We start from the raw sequence: 20,304 nt of genomic DNA, 5'->3' as shown, positions 1-20,304 counted from the left end.
AATCACTTAAAACAGGGGGCTTTTTGGCTTCTCCCCCTAAATTTTAAGGGTTTGGGAATCTGTGGGAGGCTCCCTCCCCAACTTCCACCCCAAACCCAGACCTTTTTGGGCAAGTATTCTCATCTCTCTTTTACTCACGAAGGATGTTGGCATTTGGGGATCCCAGGTTGATCACAGAGTCCTTGATCCAACTTCACACTTTGTATGGACCCTGGGTTTTTGTCCCTTGTCCTCAGATTTGGCTTCTTAAAACCAGGAACCTGCATATACCACCAGGGCTACCCTGGCTTCCGTGCTGGCCTACCAATTTTGCATTTATACTTTCTTATTCCTTTCCTTCACTTTTCTGCCAGCCCAGCAATGCATTTTTAAACATTTAAAATTTTTATCCATCATTTTGAGTGTTCTGTACCAGAAGGGATTTCCTGCACATTAGTGAACCATAATGTTAGAAGTCCGATAATGTTTCTTAGAAAATATGGCACTCATGAAGGAGTCCCATAAAGCATATAATTTCTTTTTCAGCAGTCAGTTAAAGACTTTTTACAAGCCCAAGTTTTCTCTCTTCTGATGTGTTTCTTCATGTTCACTTAGGGTATCTCAGGAGAAATTCCTTCTGTAAATGCGTGGTTGCCATGCTGCTGCTGCTGCTGCTGCTAAGTCACTTCAGTCGTGTCCGATTCTGTGTGACCCCATAGATGGAAGCCCACCAGGCTCCCCCGTCCCTGGGATTCTCCAGGCAAGAACACTGGAGTGGGCTGCCATTTCCTTCTCCAATGTGTGAAAGTGAAAAGTGAAAGTGAAGTCGCTCAGTCGTGACCGACTCCCATGGACTGCAGCCCACCAGGTTCCTCCATCCATGGGATTTTCCAGGCAAGAGTACTGGAGTGGCTTGCCATTGCCTTCTCCGGCATGGTTGCCATAACTGAGAACAAATTGAGTGAAATCTCCCGGGCTTCCCTGGTGGCTCAGTAGTAAAGAATCTGACTGCCAATGCAAGAGACCTGAGTTTGATCCCTTGTCTGGGAAGATCCCACATGCTGTGGAACAGCTAAGCCAGTGCGCCAAAACTATTGAGACTTTGCTCTAGAGCCTGGGAGCCAAAACTACTGAGCCCCCATGCCACAACTACTGAAGCCTGAACACTCTAGAGCTTGAAATAAGAGACAATACGGCAATGAGAGGCCCATGTACCTCAACTGGACAGTAGCCCCCATCGCCAAAACTAGAGAAAAGCCTGAGCAGCAACGAAGACCCAGCCCAACCATAAATAAATAAATAATTTTTAAAAAAATCAATGAAATCTCCCTAAGAATAGCAACTATTGCACCAGGTAATGAGATGATAATCCAGGACCATATTAAGTTGGGAAAAACACTAAAAGCTATGGAAGAACAGATCAACATAAATTGTGAAAAATCTTTCACAATTTTTCAATTTACAAAGAGCTTGGAGTTGTTTAAAATAGATGAGCTTCCTGTCTTGGGATGTAAATTTAAGTGGAGAAGTTCTGGTAAAGAAGCCAGAGGGTGGCTTCTGAACAATTCCAGTTCTGGCTTTATACAAAGGTCATCCTTGAAATGCTTTAAAGAAAATAAATCCTCTAGTAAAAGTGGTGAGCTGAAAGCCCAGCCAATTTTTGTGTCTCCTTAAGCCGGAAAAGACATTTTTCTCCTTCTTAAAAGAGCTTTAGGAGGACCAACTTAGGATTTTTACTATTCCTGGGAGGCTATGGATGGCTCTGGTTTCTTTTTTTTTGGCTTCTTTTAATATGCAGGAGACGGGCTGCTTTTCATTCTAGGTCTTAAATAAGCTTGGTGTTAATAACATATCCCATCACTTCACTGGTAGTGTTTTTAACAGTTGGTTTCTTAAGAGGATTTGCAATATAAGGTTCTCTTCTAAAAGTGCTGCTGCCTTTCAAAAAGGGCTATCCAGTCTTCTCACCCAACGCCCACCCCGTGGCTCACATGTAACAGGAGCACCATAAAAAGCTGTTAACTTTGGTCCCTGTTAGTCATCAAAATACAACCTAGGATTTCACAATTTTTTAGTAACACTTTTTAAAATCTCATGTAGAGTTCCACCTTTCAAAGGCACCAGGAAATATTCATTTTTGTAGGAACATAGGAGAGAGGCGCCTGCCTGTCTGGGTTACTGACATATTTTATGACAACTTTCTGAGAGCGAAACAGGTCTGCCTTGGTCTGTCCTTCTGTCCAGAGAAATGACATTGGCAGCGTGTTGTTGCCAACAGGCACCTGGTAAGACTGGTCAAGAAGGAAACTCCTTGGCCAGTTGGTGAAGTATCACCACGTTTGAAGCACATTAAACCAGCCCTGGCAGGTGAAGGAAGAGGAGCTTTGCTGACCAGCATTTGCCACATCTGGCTGCCCTCCTAGTGTCAGCGCCAATGGTCTTTTGTGATATAGCCCTTCCCTTCAGGTTTGGCACGAACCCACACTTCGCAGATTAGAGCTGAGCTTTGCTTCAGCTTCTGCTTTATGCTGCTACCCTTATTCTCAGAGCACAGCACATCTTGACAGTTTTATATTCACATGGCTCCCTCTCTAAGCCCTAGTCAAAGTTTGCGTTTGAAGAGAGAGTAGACCTATACTTTCTCCAAGACTCTGCTTACCACCATGCGGTCAGTGGTGGTTTCTGGGATGTATGACACAGAACCTATTTTCATCCAACTTGGACCCAACCCAGAGGTTCTGACCCACTGAAACCTTGATAGACCTGCTGGTATTTAGGCCATCCTGATTTACTCATTTTTCTCCTTCCAGTCTCCTTGATGTGGAGGAGTGTTCCTAATCTCATAATTTGTTATTTTCTTACAGGCTAAACAACACCCAACTTCTCATAGCTTCATAGCTTTTCCCCTTCACAGCTTCTTAGCTAATTCAATGGTCCTAGTTTCCTCTCTGTCCCCATGATCTCCCCAGTGACTACTGGTTTCTCCTCCATCTTTCCAGCATCTCCTGTGGGCAACACTTAATCCTGCTGCTTCTGTCCTGGGACGTTGAGATGGTCCCTGTCCTTTGTTTCTGTGCTCAGCTGCTGTCCCCTAGTTGTGTTGTATGTGGGGAGGGGGCTCCTCTCCCAAACTGAGGCTAGATAGCAGACCCCCCAGAGAGGGGAAGAGCCTCCAGCAGCCAACCTGGGGGTGGGGGGAGTAGGAAACCCAGGCTCAATCAAGAGGAGATAGATATTCACTCCTGGGGTTTCTCATCATCAAAGCTGGAACCATGTGGTTCTTCTGGAGGCCACTTCTGCCTGGGGTGTGGGGAATCTACGCTTGGCCGCAAGTCTGGAGGAATCGGGGGGCTAGTAGTCTGTGCAGTGGTGATGGGGGGTATGGAATGAAGGCACAGGGACTCCTGGGCTCCTGGGTATTCTGGAACAGTCAGGCTTCTTGGTGGAGCTCTAGGAGGTGGGCAGCGACTGGGGGTTTAGAGCCCCAAGAGCAGGGGGAGAGCAGGGGGCTGCAGGTGTGCCCTGAGTACATACCAGAGTCTCAGAAGCACATTGTCTTTAGGGGGTGATGTGGGGCTTGACTCTGGACCCTCGGACCACTTACCCAGTGTTGCCGAAACTGCTTGCCCTCCTGCCTTGTCCTGTCAGAAGCGACTTCCCTGCAGAGCCCGCAGCCAGGTAGCTCCTCTGTTGTCAGAGCGCCCCTCCCTCCCTCTCAGACTACTGCCGGGCCTTCTGGTTTCCGTCCCCCGCTTTTCTTTCTCCCCCAGCCTCCATTCTCTGATGATCTGCCTGAGCCTGGATGGTCCGGCAGCAACTGCCGGCTCCTTCCCACAGGGAAGCGGGGGCTTGGTGGGCAGAAGGGTCTTGGCCCTGAGAGGCCACAGCTGCTGGCCTGTCCTCTCCCTCCCACCCTCGTGCTCACCCCAGGCCTGCTCCTCCCCTTCTCCCCTGTGCCCCTCGCGGGTCCCCTTTCTAGCCGGGATCACAGCAGGGTCACCCCTCCTGCAAGAGGAAAGAGAGGTTCCTTCACCACCCCTTCATCTCACGTTCACCCCACCCTTTGCCTGCGTTCCCCAGAACCTCTCCTTGGAAGCTGCTGTGTTTCCAGAGAAGATGAGCAATGGGATGCTGAGGGGCAGCAGAGACCAGGAAGCCATGGCCATGCCTGAGGAAGGCCCCGCCCAGCCGGGGATCAGCCCCACCTTCATCCTTCAGGAGACCTCACTGTGATCCTGACTCGGGACCCTCTGTCCACATTCCACCAGGCACACCCTGCCCCCCATCACCTCAAGCCCCTTGTCTCGAAGGCCAGGACTGAATCACTGTGTCTGCCCCAGGCGGAGGGTAGGGTTGTCACATACAGGGTCAGGGGGATGAGATGAGAGCTTTTCTTGACCATTGCCAATCTATTCTAGAGCAGAGATTCTAAGAATTTTTGGTCTTAGGATCCCTTTATATTCTTTAAAACGTAGGACTCTGAGAAGCTTTTGCTGTGGGTAATTTCTATTGATATTTATCATATTAGAAACTAAAATAGACTTAAATATTTCTTTAAAAATAACATCAATTAACCCACTATATGTAACTATACATACCATTTTTATGAAAAATAATTATGTTCTCTATTGGAAAATATTTAGTGAGAAGAGGGGCACTGTTTTACATTTTTGCAAATATCTTTAATGTCTATTGTAATTGAAAGCTGGATTCTCCTATCTGCTTCTACACTCCATCTGCTGTTGCAATATCCCATGTTATTTGGCTTCGGGAAAATTCCATTATACTCATGAGAGACTAGGAGTGAAAAAAGGCAAATCACATCTTGTATTATGAAAATAATTTTGGCCACTTAGAGCACGGAATGGGTCTCAGGGACCACCCCCAGTGTTCCTAGACCAACACTTTGCATATTGGTGATCAAGAGCAAACTTTTTCTATAAAGGGCTAGAGTTCCTTCACAGGAACTGTAAATATTTTGGGCTTTTCTGTATGTGGCAACTATTCAACCCTGCCATTGTATCAGGAAAGTAGCCATAGATCGTCTGTAAAGAAATAGGTGTATCTGTTTTCCAATAACTTATTTACAAAATCTGGGCTTCCCAGATGGCGCCTGCCAATGCAGGAGACACAGGAGACTCAGGTTCAATCCCTGGGTCGGGAAGATCCCCTGGAGGAGGGCATGGCAACCCACTCCAATATTCTTGCCTGGATAATCCCATGGACAGAGGAGTCTGGCGGGCTACAGTCTATGGGGTCGCAAAGAGTCAGACATGACTGAAGTGACTTAGCACAAAATCTGGGGCTGCATTTGGTTTGCAGGCCATAGATTGCCAACCCCTGCTCTCAAAAACCAAAGTTGCAGGGGCCCTGGGTTTAGGGCTTAGGCCACACAAGGGAGAGGACATGCATCTCATCCATCAGGGTCATCTGACTCATCCTTGCCTGGCTACGTCCAGAGGAAGAGAAAGGGAATTTCTCAGACAAGACTAGATTTCTCTGTTTCTAATCACTTAGTTCTCAGTTTAGTGAAATCCACAGTCTCCACCTTAATATTTAGGTATCCCTTGGCCAGCTCTGCTTTTCCCAAAGCGCATCTAAGCCTCTGCCCTCCAACTATGTTGCCCCTCAGAAAGCACAGGCATATCACACATTGGGTTCCAGGGAAGCCATCCTGGCCATAACTGTCCCGCCCCTGCGGTGAGTGGGCACCTGGGGATGGGGCAGGAGGTAAAAGATCCCCCAGTAGACCAGCATCCTTCTCACTCCCGATTCAGGACACCTGAGTGTCATTTTGTCGTCTGGGCTCCTGTTTCCTTTTGGAGCTTCTTTCCCACATAGCCCTACCCCAGGGTCTCCTGGTAAGAAGGTGTTTTTCTTTCTCTGCTACAGAGGGACAAGGGCCTACTCTTGACTCTGGTTCATTTATGGGTCAAAGTCTCCAACCTGACATCTCTTCTGGTTATTCCCATTCATCCCCTGGTCCTTTCCTTGGCAATGCCTGCCCTCTTGCACCCTTTTGCCTCCTGGTCTGGGCTGTGCTGGGTGCTGTCTGACTGGAGAAGGCTTTAGGAGCCAACAGGGCCTGTCTAGAGCACTAAGGATAGCAGCTTTGCCTGGAAAGATCCCGAGGCAGACTTAGCAGCTTGTCATGATGGCACTTGCCCTCCCCAGCTCCCACCAGCTGCATCCTTCTCCGGCCCTCCTTGTCTTTTCTACCAGGGTAATGTGATCCTTCCACCCTCAAAGGCTGTGACATTACAAGACAAAGGCTGGATGTGAACTGGGTGGATGGAGCAAGCTCCAAACCCTGAGTTAGCAGACGAAGCCCCATGCTATGGCAGGTGGTGGGGGGCAGGGACCCAACACACCCTCAAAGCCAGCTTTCCCAGCTTCACCCCCAGAGAAATGGTGTGCTACCAGCTCATGAAGAAATTCATCTGTTCCTCTTCTGACCATGCTCAAACTCAACAAGGAAGATACTGCTATTTGGCTTTAAAAATAGAACATTCAAGCTGGACTTTTATGGTCTTGTGAAGAACGCTGTGCTCATGCCCACCCACACCTGGTCTCTGCCCTGCCTGGCCCCGTCCAGCTGCCCAGAATCGGCTCTGCACAAGCTCTCCGGGCCCCTCAGCGGAGACTCAGGAGATTTACGAGTCTGGCCTTGGTCGAAGCCTTCTCCCCATGGCTCCCAGCCCCGGTCCAGCTGCTCTCCCACGTCTCACGCTGCCTCGGCTAGGACGTTCTGTGTCTCCTTTCCTGCCTCCGCCCCAGTCTGCTGAGTCACTCCCTCAGCCCCCTTTCTCCCACTGTCCTAGCCAGCCCTGTGGAGGAATAGCCACTCCGCACACCAGAGCTCAGGCCCCTGGATGCTCCCAGCCAGTCGGAATCTCTTTGTTCTCATGGTGGCAACAGTGGCTTCTTGGGACTCTAGTTGGCCTGGTCCCTGCCTTTCCACTCCGAGGCACTGAAGTTTAACAAAAAGGTGGTTCCTTCTCTGTCTGGGCTTTAGGTGCCTGATCTGAAGCCATACCTGATCTGGAAAGTTCCTTTCTGTATGTATAGACTCTGTGATCTTTCCTCAAACAACTTCTACAGGGCCAGACATAAATTCCATCAAAGCACTATCTGATTTCTGGCACCCCATGGCAGGATAGGGGGAGAGCCTGGGAGGGCAGTGCCTGTGAGGAGGAGCTGGCCCGAGAGAGCTCATTCGAAGACAGACTGGAAATAACTCGTGAGCCACTGAGGCCTTCAGCCAAAATCATGGAAGGAACCCAGTGAACCCAGGCCTATCTTGTCTGTCTTGGAGGTTAGGTGTCTAATACAATGGCAGATTGTCATTATTATCCCCTGGAAAAGATACACATTCTCCTTCTAAGGTCCTTCAAGGATGTAATTGAGTCTTCATACATAAGGTCGTAAGGTGTTGGGATGAAATTTCAAACCAGGCAGCTAGGACCATGTACAGATTTCTCTGCATCTTGGAATGTAAGCAATGTAAGCTTTCTGGCTTAACCTGTAAATATAACTCATATAAAGAAAAAAGCGGAAGGCTGCAGGGCCCAGAGAGGGAGAAAACGTAGTGATGAGGGGCAGCTGGAGAGACCATGATGCAGATACAAGACTCCTAAATTCTTCCCTGCCTCTGACGTCGGGTGAGCATCTTGCAGTGCAAATAGCAAAGCATGTTCCCTTCTTCAGTGTCCCCTCTGTCTACATGACCCCGGCCCAGCTCTGTTTACACTCATAGCTGCCAAGAGCCAGTCTGGCCCCTGGTCTTCCCATCAGCCCCTGCAGCCTCGGCCGCTACCTCAGCCTCAGCTGCTACCTCTGCCTGTTGTCTTGCAATCTCCCAGGGTTTGTGGGAACCTCAGGGGAGAAAAGCAAGGGACAGTGCACGAATTCAACTTCCAACTCAATCAAACCATTTCCTCACCCACTCCCCTTGTAACTGCCACAAGGGAGCCCCAGGGGCATCACCCATGGGTGGCAAGCTGAGGCTCTATTTGCTCCTGGTCCTCCTGAGTACTCTCATCACAGAGGTGCCCACTGCTCTGCTGGGACCCGGAGCCGAGCCTGAATCAGATCCGATGGGTGAAAGGCAGAATGAAGACAGGTGAGGCCTGGCAGAGAATCCAGGTCCCAAGGTTTGAGTCGCAGTCCAGGAGAAGGGGGCGACGGTGACGATCACTTGTCACCGGGTGCTGGTGACAGTGGCCTGGTGGGAAGAAGGGCATCTGCCTCTCCAGAGACCTGGGGCCCGGCCTCTGCCTCCTTTGTTCTTTGGCCCGAGCCCGAGTTGGAGGCTGTGGTGGAGTCAAGGCCAGAGCACCCCAGGCCTCCAGCGTAGAGACGAGATCGCATCGGCCACTTCTGCAATACACAGGGAGGGCACGAGAGTCAAGCTCACTAGCAAAGCCCCTTGTAGCCCTTGGTACCCAAATCTGGGCCTTCCCTAGCCTCCCTCCCTGGGACCACCCCCCTCCCACCACCACGACTGCACTGTGACAGTGGTCCTGGGCTCACCACCACTTCTGGCCTCACACCTTCTCCTGACCACCTGAGCCTGGCTTGAAAGGTACAGGAGGAGCTGTCTGAGGAGTGCAATGGCCACAAGAGGAAACCGCCCCCACCATGGTGGGGAGGGAGGTGAGCAGCTGCCAGGGGCTGGGTGATGGGGAGGGCAGCCGAGTGGGGCAGGGAGAGGCTCCTCCTGACACTGAACAATCCTGGCCCCTTCTCTCGCCCAGCACCCGCCCAAGTGCCTGTGGCCACACACATCAGTGCTGCACACTCTCTTTAAAAGCAGCAGGCCTCTCAGGCCCGTCTGTCCTTGCAGCAGGCACGTGGGCAGTCCCAGAAAATGCCAGGTTGACTCTGCCCTAAGATCTGCCCTCCTCTTGACAGCCCCCCGACCCAGTGGTTGAGGCCCCTGCTCCTGGGTAGCTACCCCACCCCACCAAGCTGCCCAGCTTCGAGCCCTAGCCGGGCTCTCATGTATTCATTCTTCAACATATTGATCCATCACCAACTGCATGTGACTGCTTCCCCTCAGCTAAGGGATGACTGTGCCACCTGGGGACTCTGCACCAGATGCCACCACTGGCATTTCAGAGTGACCCCTTTATGTTTCAAGTTTTTGAATTTTAGCTGTATTTACATCAAAGAAAAATATCTTAAGTCTCAAGACATTTCAGAACTATGATGTTTAAGGGAGAGAGATGATGACAAGTATCCTCCATAAAAATAAAGTTGTCATCCTCAGAGGGCAAAGATGACCCTTTATCACAGTTACACTCTGCAATCGGGAACTTACTCTGCACCCCCCACCCCCACCTCCACCCCTGCAGCCTGCCTAGTGGCTATGAGCCTGGGGTCTAAAGTCAGACACTCTAGGGTTCAAACAGCATTCAGACACTTAACCTCCCTAAGCTTTGTTTTCCTTGTCTGTGAAGTAATTCTCAATTAAAAACAAACAAACCTTCATTTGGTTCTTGCGTAGATTAAAAGATGAAAACACTCTAAAGCCCTTAGTCCAGCTCCTGGAATAACTTATCATAATGTTAACACAATGTTAACTGTTATTGCAATGATGATTATTATTAATCATACTTTTCCTTCATGATCTCATTTCATTCCCTGGAAGCGAAGTCAGACTCACATTGTCGTCCTTTTTAATGTACAATAAAATAGAAGTTCGGGAAAGGTAGGTGGCAGCCTGGTAAGTTCTGCAAGCAGTATGCCCTCCTCCCTGATTTCCCAGCCCCTGCTATTCCCCTAGCCGGCTGGGTGGCTTCCAAACTGATGTTTTCTTAGACCAACCCCTCCTGAGACAGAAGTCCAGAGGACACCAAGACCCTCTATGGTGGCATGAAGACCCTGGAATCTCCCTAAAGTGTGGTTTTCTTCCCCAGGCCCCTGCCCTGGAAACTGCCCACTTCTCTCCTCAACCACTAAGTGCCCCAGAGTCTTGGGGCCTCTTAAGAATTTCCCTCTTCTTAGAGAAACCACATTCTCATGGAGTCATTTCTAATCATCACCCCCACTGCATCTCATGAGAAACACAGGGTCAGCCCAGTCCCAAGAGCCTGCCTCAGCTTCTCTCCCTCTGAGAGAGCAGGAAGCAGCTGGTCCCAATGTCAGCTCTGCCCAAGGTATGGGATCTGAGTCCAGGGATCCCCATCCCAAACCCCCTTCCCCAATGCCCCGGGCCTGCGACCTACCTTGAGAGGGTGCAAGTAGCGGAGTCCACGCAGGAAAGGCGGCCAGGCAGGGCCGGGCATCTCTTGTCCAAGCGTGCGGGTGAGGTGGGCTATGTAGCTGGTGGCCAGCACCAGCACGTCCAACTTGGACAACTTGGTGTCAGGCGGCACGGCCGGCAGGGTGGCCTGCAGGGCCAGGAAGGCCTGGCGCAACGTCCTCACCCGGCTCCGCTCCCGCGCGGCGTTCTCAGGACTGGCCTCGCTCTGCACAGAGGGCCTGGGTGAGTGTGTCTGACTGGATCCCCATTGCCCCGGGTGCTAAGTGTATCCTAGGGCAAGGTCTCCTGCCAGAGTAGCAGCAAGCCAATCAGCAGAGACCCAAGGGCCTCATCCCCTCTCTGTCTGTTCTCGACACGGCCCCACTTTACAGTGGAGGAAATGGAGAGAAGACGTCGCCTGGGCTCAGAACTGCGATCTTGGCCTCTTTCCCATCTTCCACTGGGCTTCCCCCAGCTCTCGCTCCATCGACACCTCACTCTGAATCCTGCTTATCAGGATGCCCTGGGTCCGCAGCAAGCGCACAGCCCTGCCCTGCTCTGTAGGGCTGACCCTCGGCCCAGCCAGGTCCTGAGATGAGGATGCGGCTGTGGTTAGGAGGAAAGGACAGCAAAGCCCACTGGCCCTGCTGCTGACGGCTGCCCTGGGACCTTGGGAAACACCTCACTCCTCTGGGTCTCAGTTTCCTCAGCTGGGCCAGCTCTCTGAGCCGCACTCTGGTGAAGGCCAGTTCTGACTTGTCCCAACTACCCAAGCATAGAGCCCCAGAGCAGAAGCTGACCAGTGGCCCCTCTCTTGGGCAGGGGAGTAACCATGAGTGAGACTCTGCCATCAGAGACGGCATTGCAGCACCTCCCATGCCTGCCTCCCCCAGCTCCCTCTTCAGGCCCTGACTTTCTTACCCGACCCCGAGCCAAGCTTCTGGCCCTGGCTCCTCGAGGGTTCGGGGCTGTTCGGCTCCATCTTTGGTTGCTCCAGTTGGACTCTTCCCACAGGTCCTGCCCTCTCCTGCTCAGGCGGCTCCTTTTCCTCTCAGTGCCTGCTAACAACCTCGGCGTGGCCTTGGCAGGGCTCTGTCCCAGTCCTGGCATGGCCCGTGCCCCTCTGGCCTCCCTCTGTGACATGCCACACCCCTGAGGTGTGGTGCTGCAGCCCCCAGCTCCGGGACACGGTGCCCAAGCGAGCCCTTGGGCTCTCGCTAGCAGGGCAGGCTGGTCATCCAGCCAGCAACGTCTATATCTGAGGGAGCTGGCGCCAACTCAGTCCTGCTCGGTTCCTTGCTCTGGGAAAACCGCCCACCCGGCACAGCCCCCGCAAAAAGCCTCCTGACTGCCTCCTAGCCGGCTGAGGGGTGGGGGTGCTGGACGCGGGGAGTGGCCAAGCCCTGGGAGGAGGCCCCTGCCGAACAAGGCAGGAGGACGGTGGGAGAGGAGCACCCTCCCCAGAGCCCTGCCTGACGCCGCTGGTGGTCCTGGGATAGACCTGCAGTTTCAGCTTTGGGGCTCAAGTCCACGGAAGGGCCCTGAACTCCCTTCCCAGTGCCAGAAGCCTGGTTGTGTACATCCCTGAAAGGACCTTCCCTCGCCTTTGCCTGTGAGCATAATCTTCTGGCCACAGGTCTTCTTCCCCCTATCCCAAGCATGCCTCCTCTTTCCAACTCAGTACTGTAACTCTTACCTCTTTGTCCCCGTGGAATACCTCCCTCCAGCTCTGCCAGGGGAAAAACTACCCATCCTTTGGGTTATGCCCAAAGGATTTCAACCCCACCGAACCCAGAGCCCACGTCTCCCTGTTTGATTGGTACCCCATTCTATGTACAGCCACACCCTGGTTAGTTAGCTTCCTAATGGTTCACTGTTCTAGATCAGTACAGGCCAAGCACTGTGGTGAGTACTTCACACATATTATCTTATTTCTTAGATCAACCTTTTAAGAAAAAAAGACTCTTATATCATCACTTTACAGAAGGGAACACTGAGGTATATGGAGTGAAATACCTTGTGCAATGTCACACACAGAAGTGATGGAGGTGATGAAAGCCCAGGAAGTCAAGTGGGACTTGGAATGCTGCCCCTCACCCTGTGCTGCTCTGCCTTGGGTGGATCACTCACATGTCTGTTTCCCTGTGAGACTCGAAGTCTTTGAAGGCAAGTACCAGGTTGTTTGCTGAGCTGCCTCAAATCCTCCATATCTGGTTAGGAGGGGACAGGCTGAAGGAATAGCCAGCCTGCCAGAGTCACCCCTGACCTTGAGTTACCACCCCTCCCTACAGCAGAATCACTGCAAGTCCCTTATCCCCCAATCTTAAATGCCAGCAGAGACAGAATAAGTAAAGGGAAAGTACAGAGACGACAGAGAAACAAAGGAGGATGTACAGGGAGGCAGACATTCAGCCAGCCAGAGAAAGGAAAACAGAGGCGAAGTAATACTGACTTGAATGTCCATCAGTAAAGAGGTGATCACATTGATTTAGGTATATTCATACTGTGGAATGATATGCAGTAATAAGAAGCAAACCTGTGTATAATGACCTGAAAAATCTCTCCACAACACACAGTGAAGTGTTGAAACCTAGCTGTAGATCACTATGTACAATAAGATCCCAACTAGGCAGTTTGACTGTCTAAGAGCAACACCTGGTTCAGAAAATGGGAAAAACCTAGAGTTCCAACAACTCCAACAGAATGAACATCCTGTGCAGGGCTCACAAGATGAGACTGATATGAAACATTTCTGTGCTTTACCTGAGAGATATACACGTTCTCAGGGGCATAAGAACCCTGCCTTATACAAGAACCTCTCTGCTATTGAAACTAAGGGTCATCAGAAATTACTGTGGCAATCCTCTTTGGGGTCAAAGGTCATTTTTCTCTTGAAAGACCTGTTCACTGTGCCCTCAGGACAGAAGAATGGCATTTGGATGGAAACAGCAATAACTCATACTTTTCAGACATAACAGAACTGTCTTGTGTTATATGTGTAGTTACTCCGAAGTTATCAGATGCCAACCTTCAAGTGATGAGCTAAAAATCAGTAGGACGCTCATCCCAAGACCCTCAGCCCTGTTTTGAAAAGCTGTCTACAGAGAACTCCACCGCCATAAACAGATAAATTGGGCATTCCAAATCTAACAATCCATGAGACGAGGAGTGGGCCATAGAATGAGTAGCAAGTAATTTCAGACTTTCAGTTCAATATTGTCTTTCTCAGAAGGCATTTGGGTGTGGCTAAGGCAGGCCTCTCCCAAAATCTTTCATCCAAAGCCCATCTGAAATGTAATCAGGTCAATGCCAAAGCCAGACTTCTAAGGGAACTCAATGAAGCCCTTCCGTTCCGTTCCGTCGCTCAATCGTGTCCGACTCTTTGCGACCCCATGGACTGTAGCCTACCAGGCTTCTCTGTCCATGGGATTCTCCAGGCAAGAATACTGGAGTGGGTTACCGTTTTCTTCTCCAGGGGATCTTCCCGACCCAGGGATCGAACCCGGGTCTCCTGCATTGGAGGCAGATGTTTTAACCTCTGAGCCACCAGGGAAGCCCAATGAAGCCCTTGGCAGATGGTAAATGGTGTGATCTCTTTCCTTCTGGAGAAACTTACCTATCAGGGAAAGAGGGAGCTCTGGCTCCAACTTTTCTGAGTCAAGACACAGATAGGAAGGAAGAAAAAAAATTAAAACTACACCTGCAGCCACGTGAAAAGAGATCTCCTTGTGCCCAAGTGCATTCCTACACTCTCAAGGAGCTCTTCTACCCGTATGCTCACTCCTCAGGACTGCCAAGTCATGGCCAGTTTAACCTGGGACTTTCACCTCAGGACTCAAGACTTTCAGCTCACCTCAAGACTTTCACTTCTCAGATTTGGATCCTCAGCAGGGATGCTAGAAAGGAAAGGAAAACTTACACAATGAAAAACAGTGTCCACAAAGCCCCAGGAGGTGAACCAAAACAGGGTAAGCCTGAAATACAGGGGTGTGTTTCCCAGGTCAAAAGTCCAGGGGACATTTCTATTGCACAAGTTTCTTGCACAAGTTTCCTATCAGGCTGCAGAGCAGGCAGACTGGGCCTCTGCAAGTTTGTCTTGAAGGCAGTATGGTTCTGAGGGCTGAGACTCATCTACAGGGCACAGCTCAGGTCCATGCCATGCCTGGTATCTCTGCTGGTACGGGACTACCTGTGTGGACAGTCCTGTGAAGTACAGCTTTGTCCCAGTCTTGGGCTTCGTCCCTGACAGCCAGGCCATGGATATGGCAGGGCAGGTTCTGCCACATTGGACCAAATGGGCTTCATGGAGAACACAGACAGATGATGGGTGAAGGCACAGCTTCTGCCATGCATTTTCTGTCTTTTTTAAAGTAATTTGTAATTTAATTTACATATTTATTTTTGGCTGTGCTGGATCTTCATTGCTGCACTAGCTTTTCTCTTGTTGCCACGAGTGGGAGCTACTCTCTAGCTGCTGTGCATGAGGTCTCATTGCAGTGGCTTCTCTTGTGGTGGAGCACAGGCTCCAGAGCACATGCTCAATAGTTGTGGCTCAAGGCTTATTTGCTCCGCAGCACGTGGAATCTTCCTGGATCAGGGATTGAACCTGTGTCTCCTGTATTGGCAGGTGGATTCTTCATCACTGAGCCACCAAGGAAGTCAGTATTCTCTTTTGAAGTTGGTCTGGGACATCTGTTTCTTGAGTAGAAATCAGGTAGGGTCCCAGAAATGGTCTAACTAATGGAAGTTGGGCCTAATGGCTCCTATCTTGGCCTCTAGTACCGATGACAGATTCTTCTCCTCCTAGGCTTTGTTTCAGCACAGCACCACTAGCCCCCACTATTTCAGGTTGAGGATGAAGTCCCTTCACAGTTCACAGTGGGACTGGCTCTGTCTACAGAGATATGGAGCGGAAGTGGATATAGATAGAGTAGGATCATTTTCAACCAAGAGCTTGAGCTCCACCTCCCGGGACTTGTCATCTACACCTGGAACAATGACCTCTTGAATACTATTCATATTTGAGGTCCCTCTGAGAAAGAAGTACTCAGTAAGCTCAGAATCTATCTGCATAGCCAGGGGACCAGTGCAAAGGGACAAGAAGAGTAGCCTTCTCCCTCTCTTTCTGGAACAGTCACTCACATTTCTCTCAGTGCTTTAAGTGCTACAGAAATGAACCTGGAAGTGTGATTACTTCCAGCCCAAAGGAAAAATGCACTTTTATTCTTTTCCAATCTTACGTCTCTAGAGATATTCTCATGTATTTTTGTTTTATATTTTATTTGCATCCAACTCTTTTTTTTCTTGGTGCTACTCAGCATGCGGGATCTTAGTTCCCCAACCAGGTATTGAACCCAAGCGCCCTGCAGTGGAAGTGTGGATTCCTAACCACTGGACTCCAGGGAATTCCTGGAGTGGACACAACTCTTTTTTGTGTTCTTGATCAGTGTTGCTGGAAATATGTCTAGGTTATCAACCTGCTCAAAGATCAGCCTTTGTTTTTTTTTTTAATATTCTTTATCCTTGAGATCCTGTTTTTGATTTTGGGGGGTATTTACCCAGAAGTGAACTTGCTGGATCATACGATAATTCTATTTTTAATGTTTTGTGGAACAGCCATACTGTTTTTTATAGTAGCTGCATCATTTTACATTACCACCAATGGTGCACAAGAGTTCTAATTTCTCCACATCCTCTGCAACACTCATTTTCTGTCTTGTTTTCTTTTATAATTGCCATCTTAATGAATGCGAATCCCTATTCTTTTAAAGTCTCCATTTCACTAATTTTTAGCCTTATTTTTATTTTCTTCCTTTTCATTTCTTCCATTTTGCCTTATTGGTCATTTCCCAACTTCCGGAGAAGAAAGCTGGGTTAGTTTGTCTTTAAAGTTCACTGTGATTTGCTAAATGATAAAAGGAACAATAGAACAAGAAGACTTAATTATCGTAAACATAGCTTCACACCTAATAACACAGCCTCAAAAATAAAGCAACAACTGACAGAAATGCGAGGAGAAATATATAAATCAACAGTTATAGTTGATTTTAATACATCTCATGAGAAATCTGGGCTGGATGAAGCACAAGCTGGAATCAAGATTGCCGGGAGAAATATCAATAACCTCATATATGCAGATACCACCACCCTTATGGCAGGAAGCAAAGAGAAACTAAAGAGTTTCTTGATAAAAGTGAAAGAGGAGAGTGAAAAAGCTGGTTTAAAGTTCAACATTCAAAAAAAGAAGATTATGGCATCTGGTCCCTTCACTTCATAGCAAATAGATAGGGAAACAAGGAAACCATGACAGACTTTATTTTCTTGGGCTCCAAAATCACTGCAGATGGTGACTGCAGCCATTAAATTAAAAGACACTGCTCCTGGAAAGAAAAGTTATGACCTAGATAGCGTATTAAAAAGCAGAGACATTACTTTGCCAACAAAGGTCCATCTAGTCAAAGCTATGGTTTTTCTAGTAGTCATGTATGGATGTGAGAATTGGACCATAAAGAAGGCTGAGCACTGAAGAACTGATACTTTTGAACTGTGGTGTTGGAGAAGACTCTTGAGAGTCCCTTGGACTGCAAGGAGATCAAACCAGTCAATCCTAAAGGAAATCAGTCCTAAATATTCATTGGAAGGACTGATGCTGAAGCTGAAGCTCCAATACTTTGGCCACCGATGTGAAGAACAGACTCACTGGAAAAGACCCTGATGCTGGGGAAGATTGAAGGCGGGAGGAGAAGGGAACGACAGAGGATGAGATGGTTGGATGGCATCACCGACTCAATGGACATGAGTTTGAGCAAGCTCCAGGAGTTGGTGATGGACAGGGAGGCCTGATATGCTGCAATCCATGGGGTCACAAAGAGCTGGACACAACTGAGCGACTGAACTGAACTGAATCAAACTTAACACATCTCTTTCAGAAAATGATAGATTAGAGATACATAAGCAGAGACACTGAATTATAATTGATAAACTCAGATATATCCAAAAATAGAGGACAAATACTGGACATTCCTGGAGAGAGTAAAAATAGAAAGAGTATCAAGGCCAACTTATAAATTTTACTCTGTATATGTATGCATTATTTGGACTTTTTAATAATGGAATTTATCCATGCATTGTTTGTTTACTTCAAAAAACAAGAAGAGCTAAAAGACAAACAAGCCTTTGGTTCAACTGGTTGGTTCAGGTATTTCCACCACAGTACCATCAAAGTCTTGTTGAAATCAGTATATAAGGGGATAATTATAATTCCTAGGCTAGAAAACTCATTTTCAAAGTAGGAAATAAGAGCAATGTGCTATGCAGCACAGAGAGCCCAGTCTGGTGCTCTGTGATGACCTGGAGGGATGGGATGCGGGGAGGGGAGGGAGGCTAGGAGGGAAGGGATGAATGTATAATTGGGGCTGATTTGCATTGTTGTGTGGCAAAAAACCAACACAACATTGTAAAAAATATTTTAAATGTAAATAACTAAAATGAGCATACACTAAAAGAGTAATGTGGAAATTCTATGTAAGTAACTAAAGACTATATTTAGATACAAACAAGCACTCGAGGATAAGGCAAATCATGTTGCTGAACTACAAAAGCAACTCACAGAGGGTTAGAACACAGGAGTGCAGATTACGGTTCCCACTTGGCAAGTCTCCACAGCAGCTAGTTTGAGAGAATATATCGATCAGCTTTGGAAGAGCAAGAAAAGAAGAATCATAGAGACAAATCTGATAATACTCATGCCAGCACTGGCCAGAAAAGATAACGCTTTGCTCAACAGACTTTAAGTATTTCTGTTGAGATAAATGAAACTAACCTCTTAGCTTGGTGTTATCAGGCAATCAATTTATTAGTTTGCCCAACTATCCTGGTTCTGAGACCATGCATTAAGCCTCTTTCTGACCCCAAGGCAGTTCTGGCTACATGATTTGACAGAATCAGTGATGTTGAAAGCAGTATGTCAATCCCTGCAACTATGATTTCTCATGGTAAATTCATTATGTGGATTCTGATTACTTTTTGACTTCCCAAATAGCCTATAAAGGGAGAATATGCGAATTATTTCCTGTCCACGTGAGCTACTTTTTTAGGGTAAATTTATAAATTGGCATTCTGGCACTTACCTCAGGCTGTGTGTTTCAGTTGGCAGGGTCAAGAGCTCATTTCTTATCCTGGAAAGTGAGAATTCAGATATAACTGCCCTCTTTGATGACACAATATATATGCCATTTCTGGAAGGCAACTCTCTAAAGAAGGCTTGCTTCTGAGAGGGAAAGAGTCCTGAGAACCTCACTGAAGACTGCAGTCCCTCCTTTCCTGGATGAATTCATGGAAAAGCTCATGCCTGGTCTATCAATCTATTTTAAATTTACAGTATTCAACAACTGAGTTTCCCAGGTGGCTCAGTGGTAAAGAATCCACCTGCCAAGCAGGAGACGCAGGTTCTATCCCTGAGTCAGGAAGATCTCCTGGAGAAGGAAACAGCAACCCATTCCAGTATTCTCACCTGGGAAATCCCATGGACAGAGGAGCCTGGCAGGCTATAGTCCATGGGGTCATGAAAGTGTCAGACGCGACTTAGTGACTAAACAACAGCATTCAACAATTAGGCAGAAAAATCAATAAGGATATAGAAGACTAGAGCAACACAATAAACTAAATAAACCTAACAGGCAATAAAAAAATTTAACAGGCATCAAAGAACACTCAACAACAACAGATAAACACTATTCCAAATGTTCATGGAACATTCTCCAGAACAGAACATATGTTAGGGCATAAAACTAGCCTCTGTAGATATAAAAAGATAAAAGTCCGACAAAGTTGGCTGCTGCCAGGGCCCCGGTCCCCATGGCAAGCCACTGCCGACCCCTCCTCCTCAGGAGGCCCTCTGACACTAGCAGCAACAGTGTACACCTGTGTTCTCCGGGGAGTGTTCCTGAATATCAGTATACCTACATTTTTTGAGCTTTCTGTCTACCCATTTCCAGAAGGAATTACTTGTGGAGTTGTCACTTAAGTAATACATCCATGGGAGTATTTTGTTTTTCTCACATTTTATCACACAGAGTTGTGTTGGTTCAACTGGTGCCTCCCCAGGTCCTGTTTGCTCAATCTCCTCTTCATTTTGTGCTTCAGGGAATCCTATGATAGACTCTGTCTTGATGCAGTTGTCTCAGTTTAATAGCACAGGCTTGAGGGAGTTTAAAGAGACTGGAAATCAATATTGCACACTACACATTTGCTTGGAATTGCACAGGAGAAAAAAAAAGAGAAGAGAGAAACTTCATTCAGAGGTTTTTTTAGGTTAAAGATGATCACATTAATTTAATTACTCATCACCGACTCGATGGACATGAGTTTGAGTGAACTCCAGGAGTTGGTGATGGACAGGGAGGCCTGGCGTGCTGTGATTCATGGGGTCACAAAGAGTCGGTCACGGCTGAGCGACTGAACTGAACTGAATAATAATGTGGAACTTGAGTGATAATAGCGGATTTAAAACTAAAAAAAAAAAAAAATCCAAAAATAGATATAAAAAAAGCAACAAAGCTTTACTGTATAGCACAGGGAACTTGTAATAAACTATAATAGAAAATAATTTCAAAAATAATATATGTGTATATGTATAACTGAATCACATACACAAAAAAGAATTCTACTTTTTGAAATTTTGTAATGTTTATCTTTTGGCCAGCTTTTCTAAATGTCCTATGGACATCTAATAACAATGTATGAGATACAAAATTTTAAATAGATTTGTATAGGATATAAGATGAGTAAATTAATTAAATATAAATCTATTTAAATTATTATTGACATCATTCAAGATGCTATTCCTATTTTTTCTGCACTTCATAAAATATTCTCAGAGAAATATTAATATGTCTATGTATGATTATATGCTTTTTTCCTTATGTTTCTTCTGATTTTTTGCTTTATGTATCTTTGTTTCTTTATTGTTAGGTGTCTGATGGTTTATGATGTCTATCTTCTTTGTGAATTATACCTTTTATCATTAAAAATATTCATCTTTGTTTCATTTAAAATAAATAAATAAATAAAATCCTACA

The 20,304-nt window shown here is 47.5% G+C and overlaps 2 protein-coding genes across 2 annotated transcripts in view; one reads left to right on the top strand and one right to left on the bottom strand.

Moving 5' to 3' along the window:
- Nucleotides 1–20,304, top strand: part of PRR30 (proline rich 30) — a 78,815-nt gene that overhangs the window by 51,785 nt on the left and 6,726 nt on the right. The window lies entirely within an intron of this gene.
- On the bottom strand, nucleotides 8,173–11,397 carry TCF23 (transcription factor 23). The gene is made up of 3 exons (XM_055400555.2): nucleotides 11,147–11,397; nucleotides 10,209–10,451; nucleotides 8,173–8,358 (listed from the first exon to the last, which is right to left on the bottom strand). The coding sequence occupies exons 1-3, from the start codon at nucleotides 11,366–11,368 to the stop codon at nucleotides 8,173–8,175; spliced, it is 651 nt and encodes a 216-aa protein (XP_055256530.1). The 5' UTR covers nucleotides 11,369–11,397.

The sequence above is a fragment of the Moschus berezovskii genome, chromosome 11 (genome assembly GCF_049115385.1).
Source record: "Moschus berezovskii isolate FMDL1 chromosome 11, NW_MosBer_1.0, whole genome shotgun sequence".
NCBI lineage: Eukaryota > Metazoa > Chordata > Mammalia > Artiodactyla > Moschidae > Moschus > Moschus berezovskii.
This window is presented reverse-complemented; position numbering and strand designations above follow the sequence as displayed.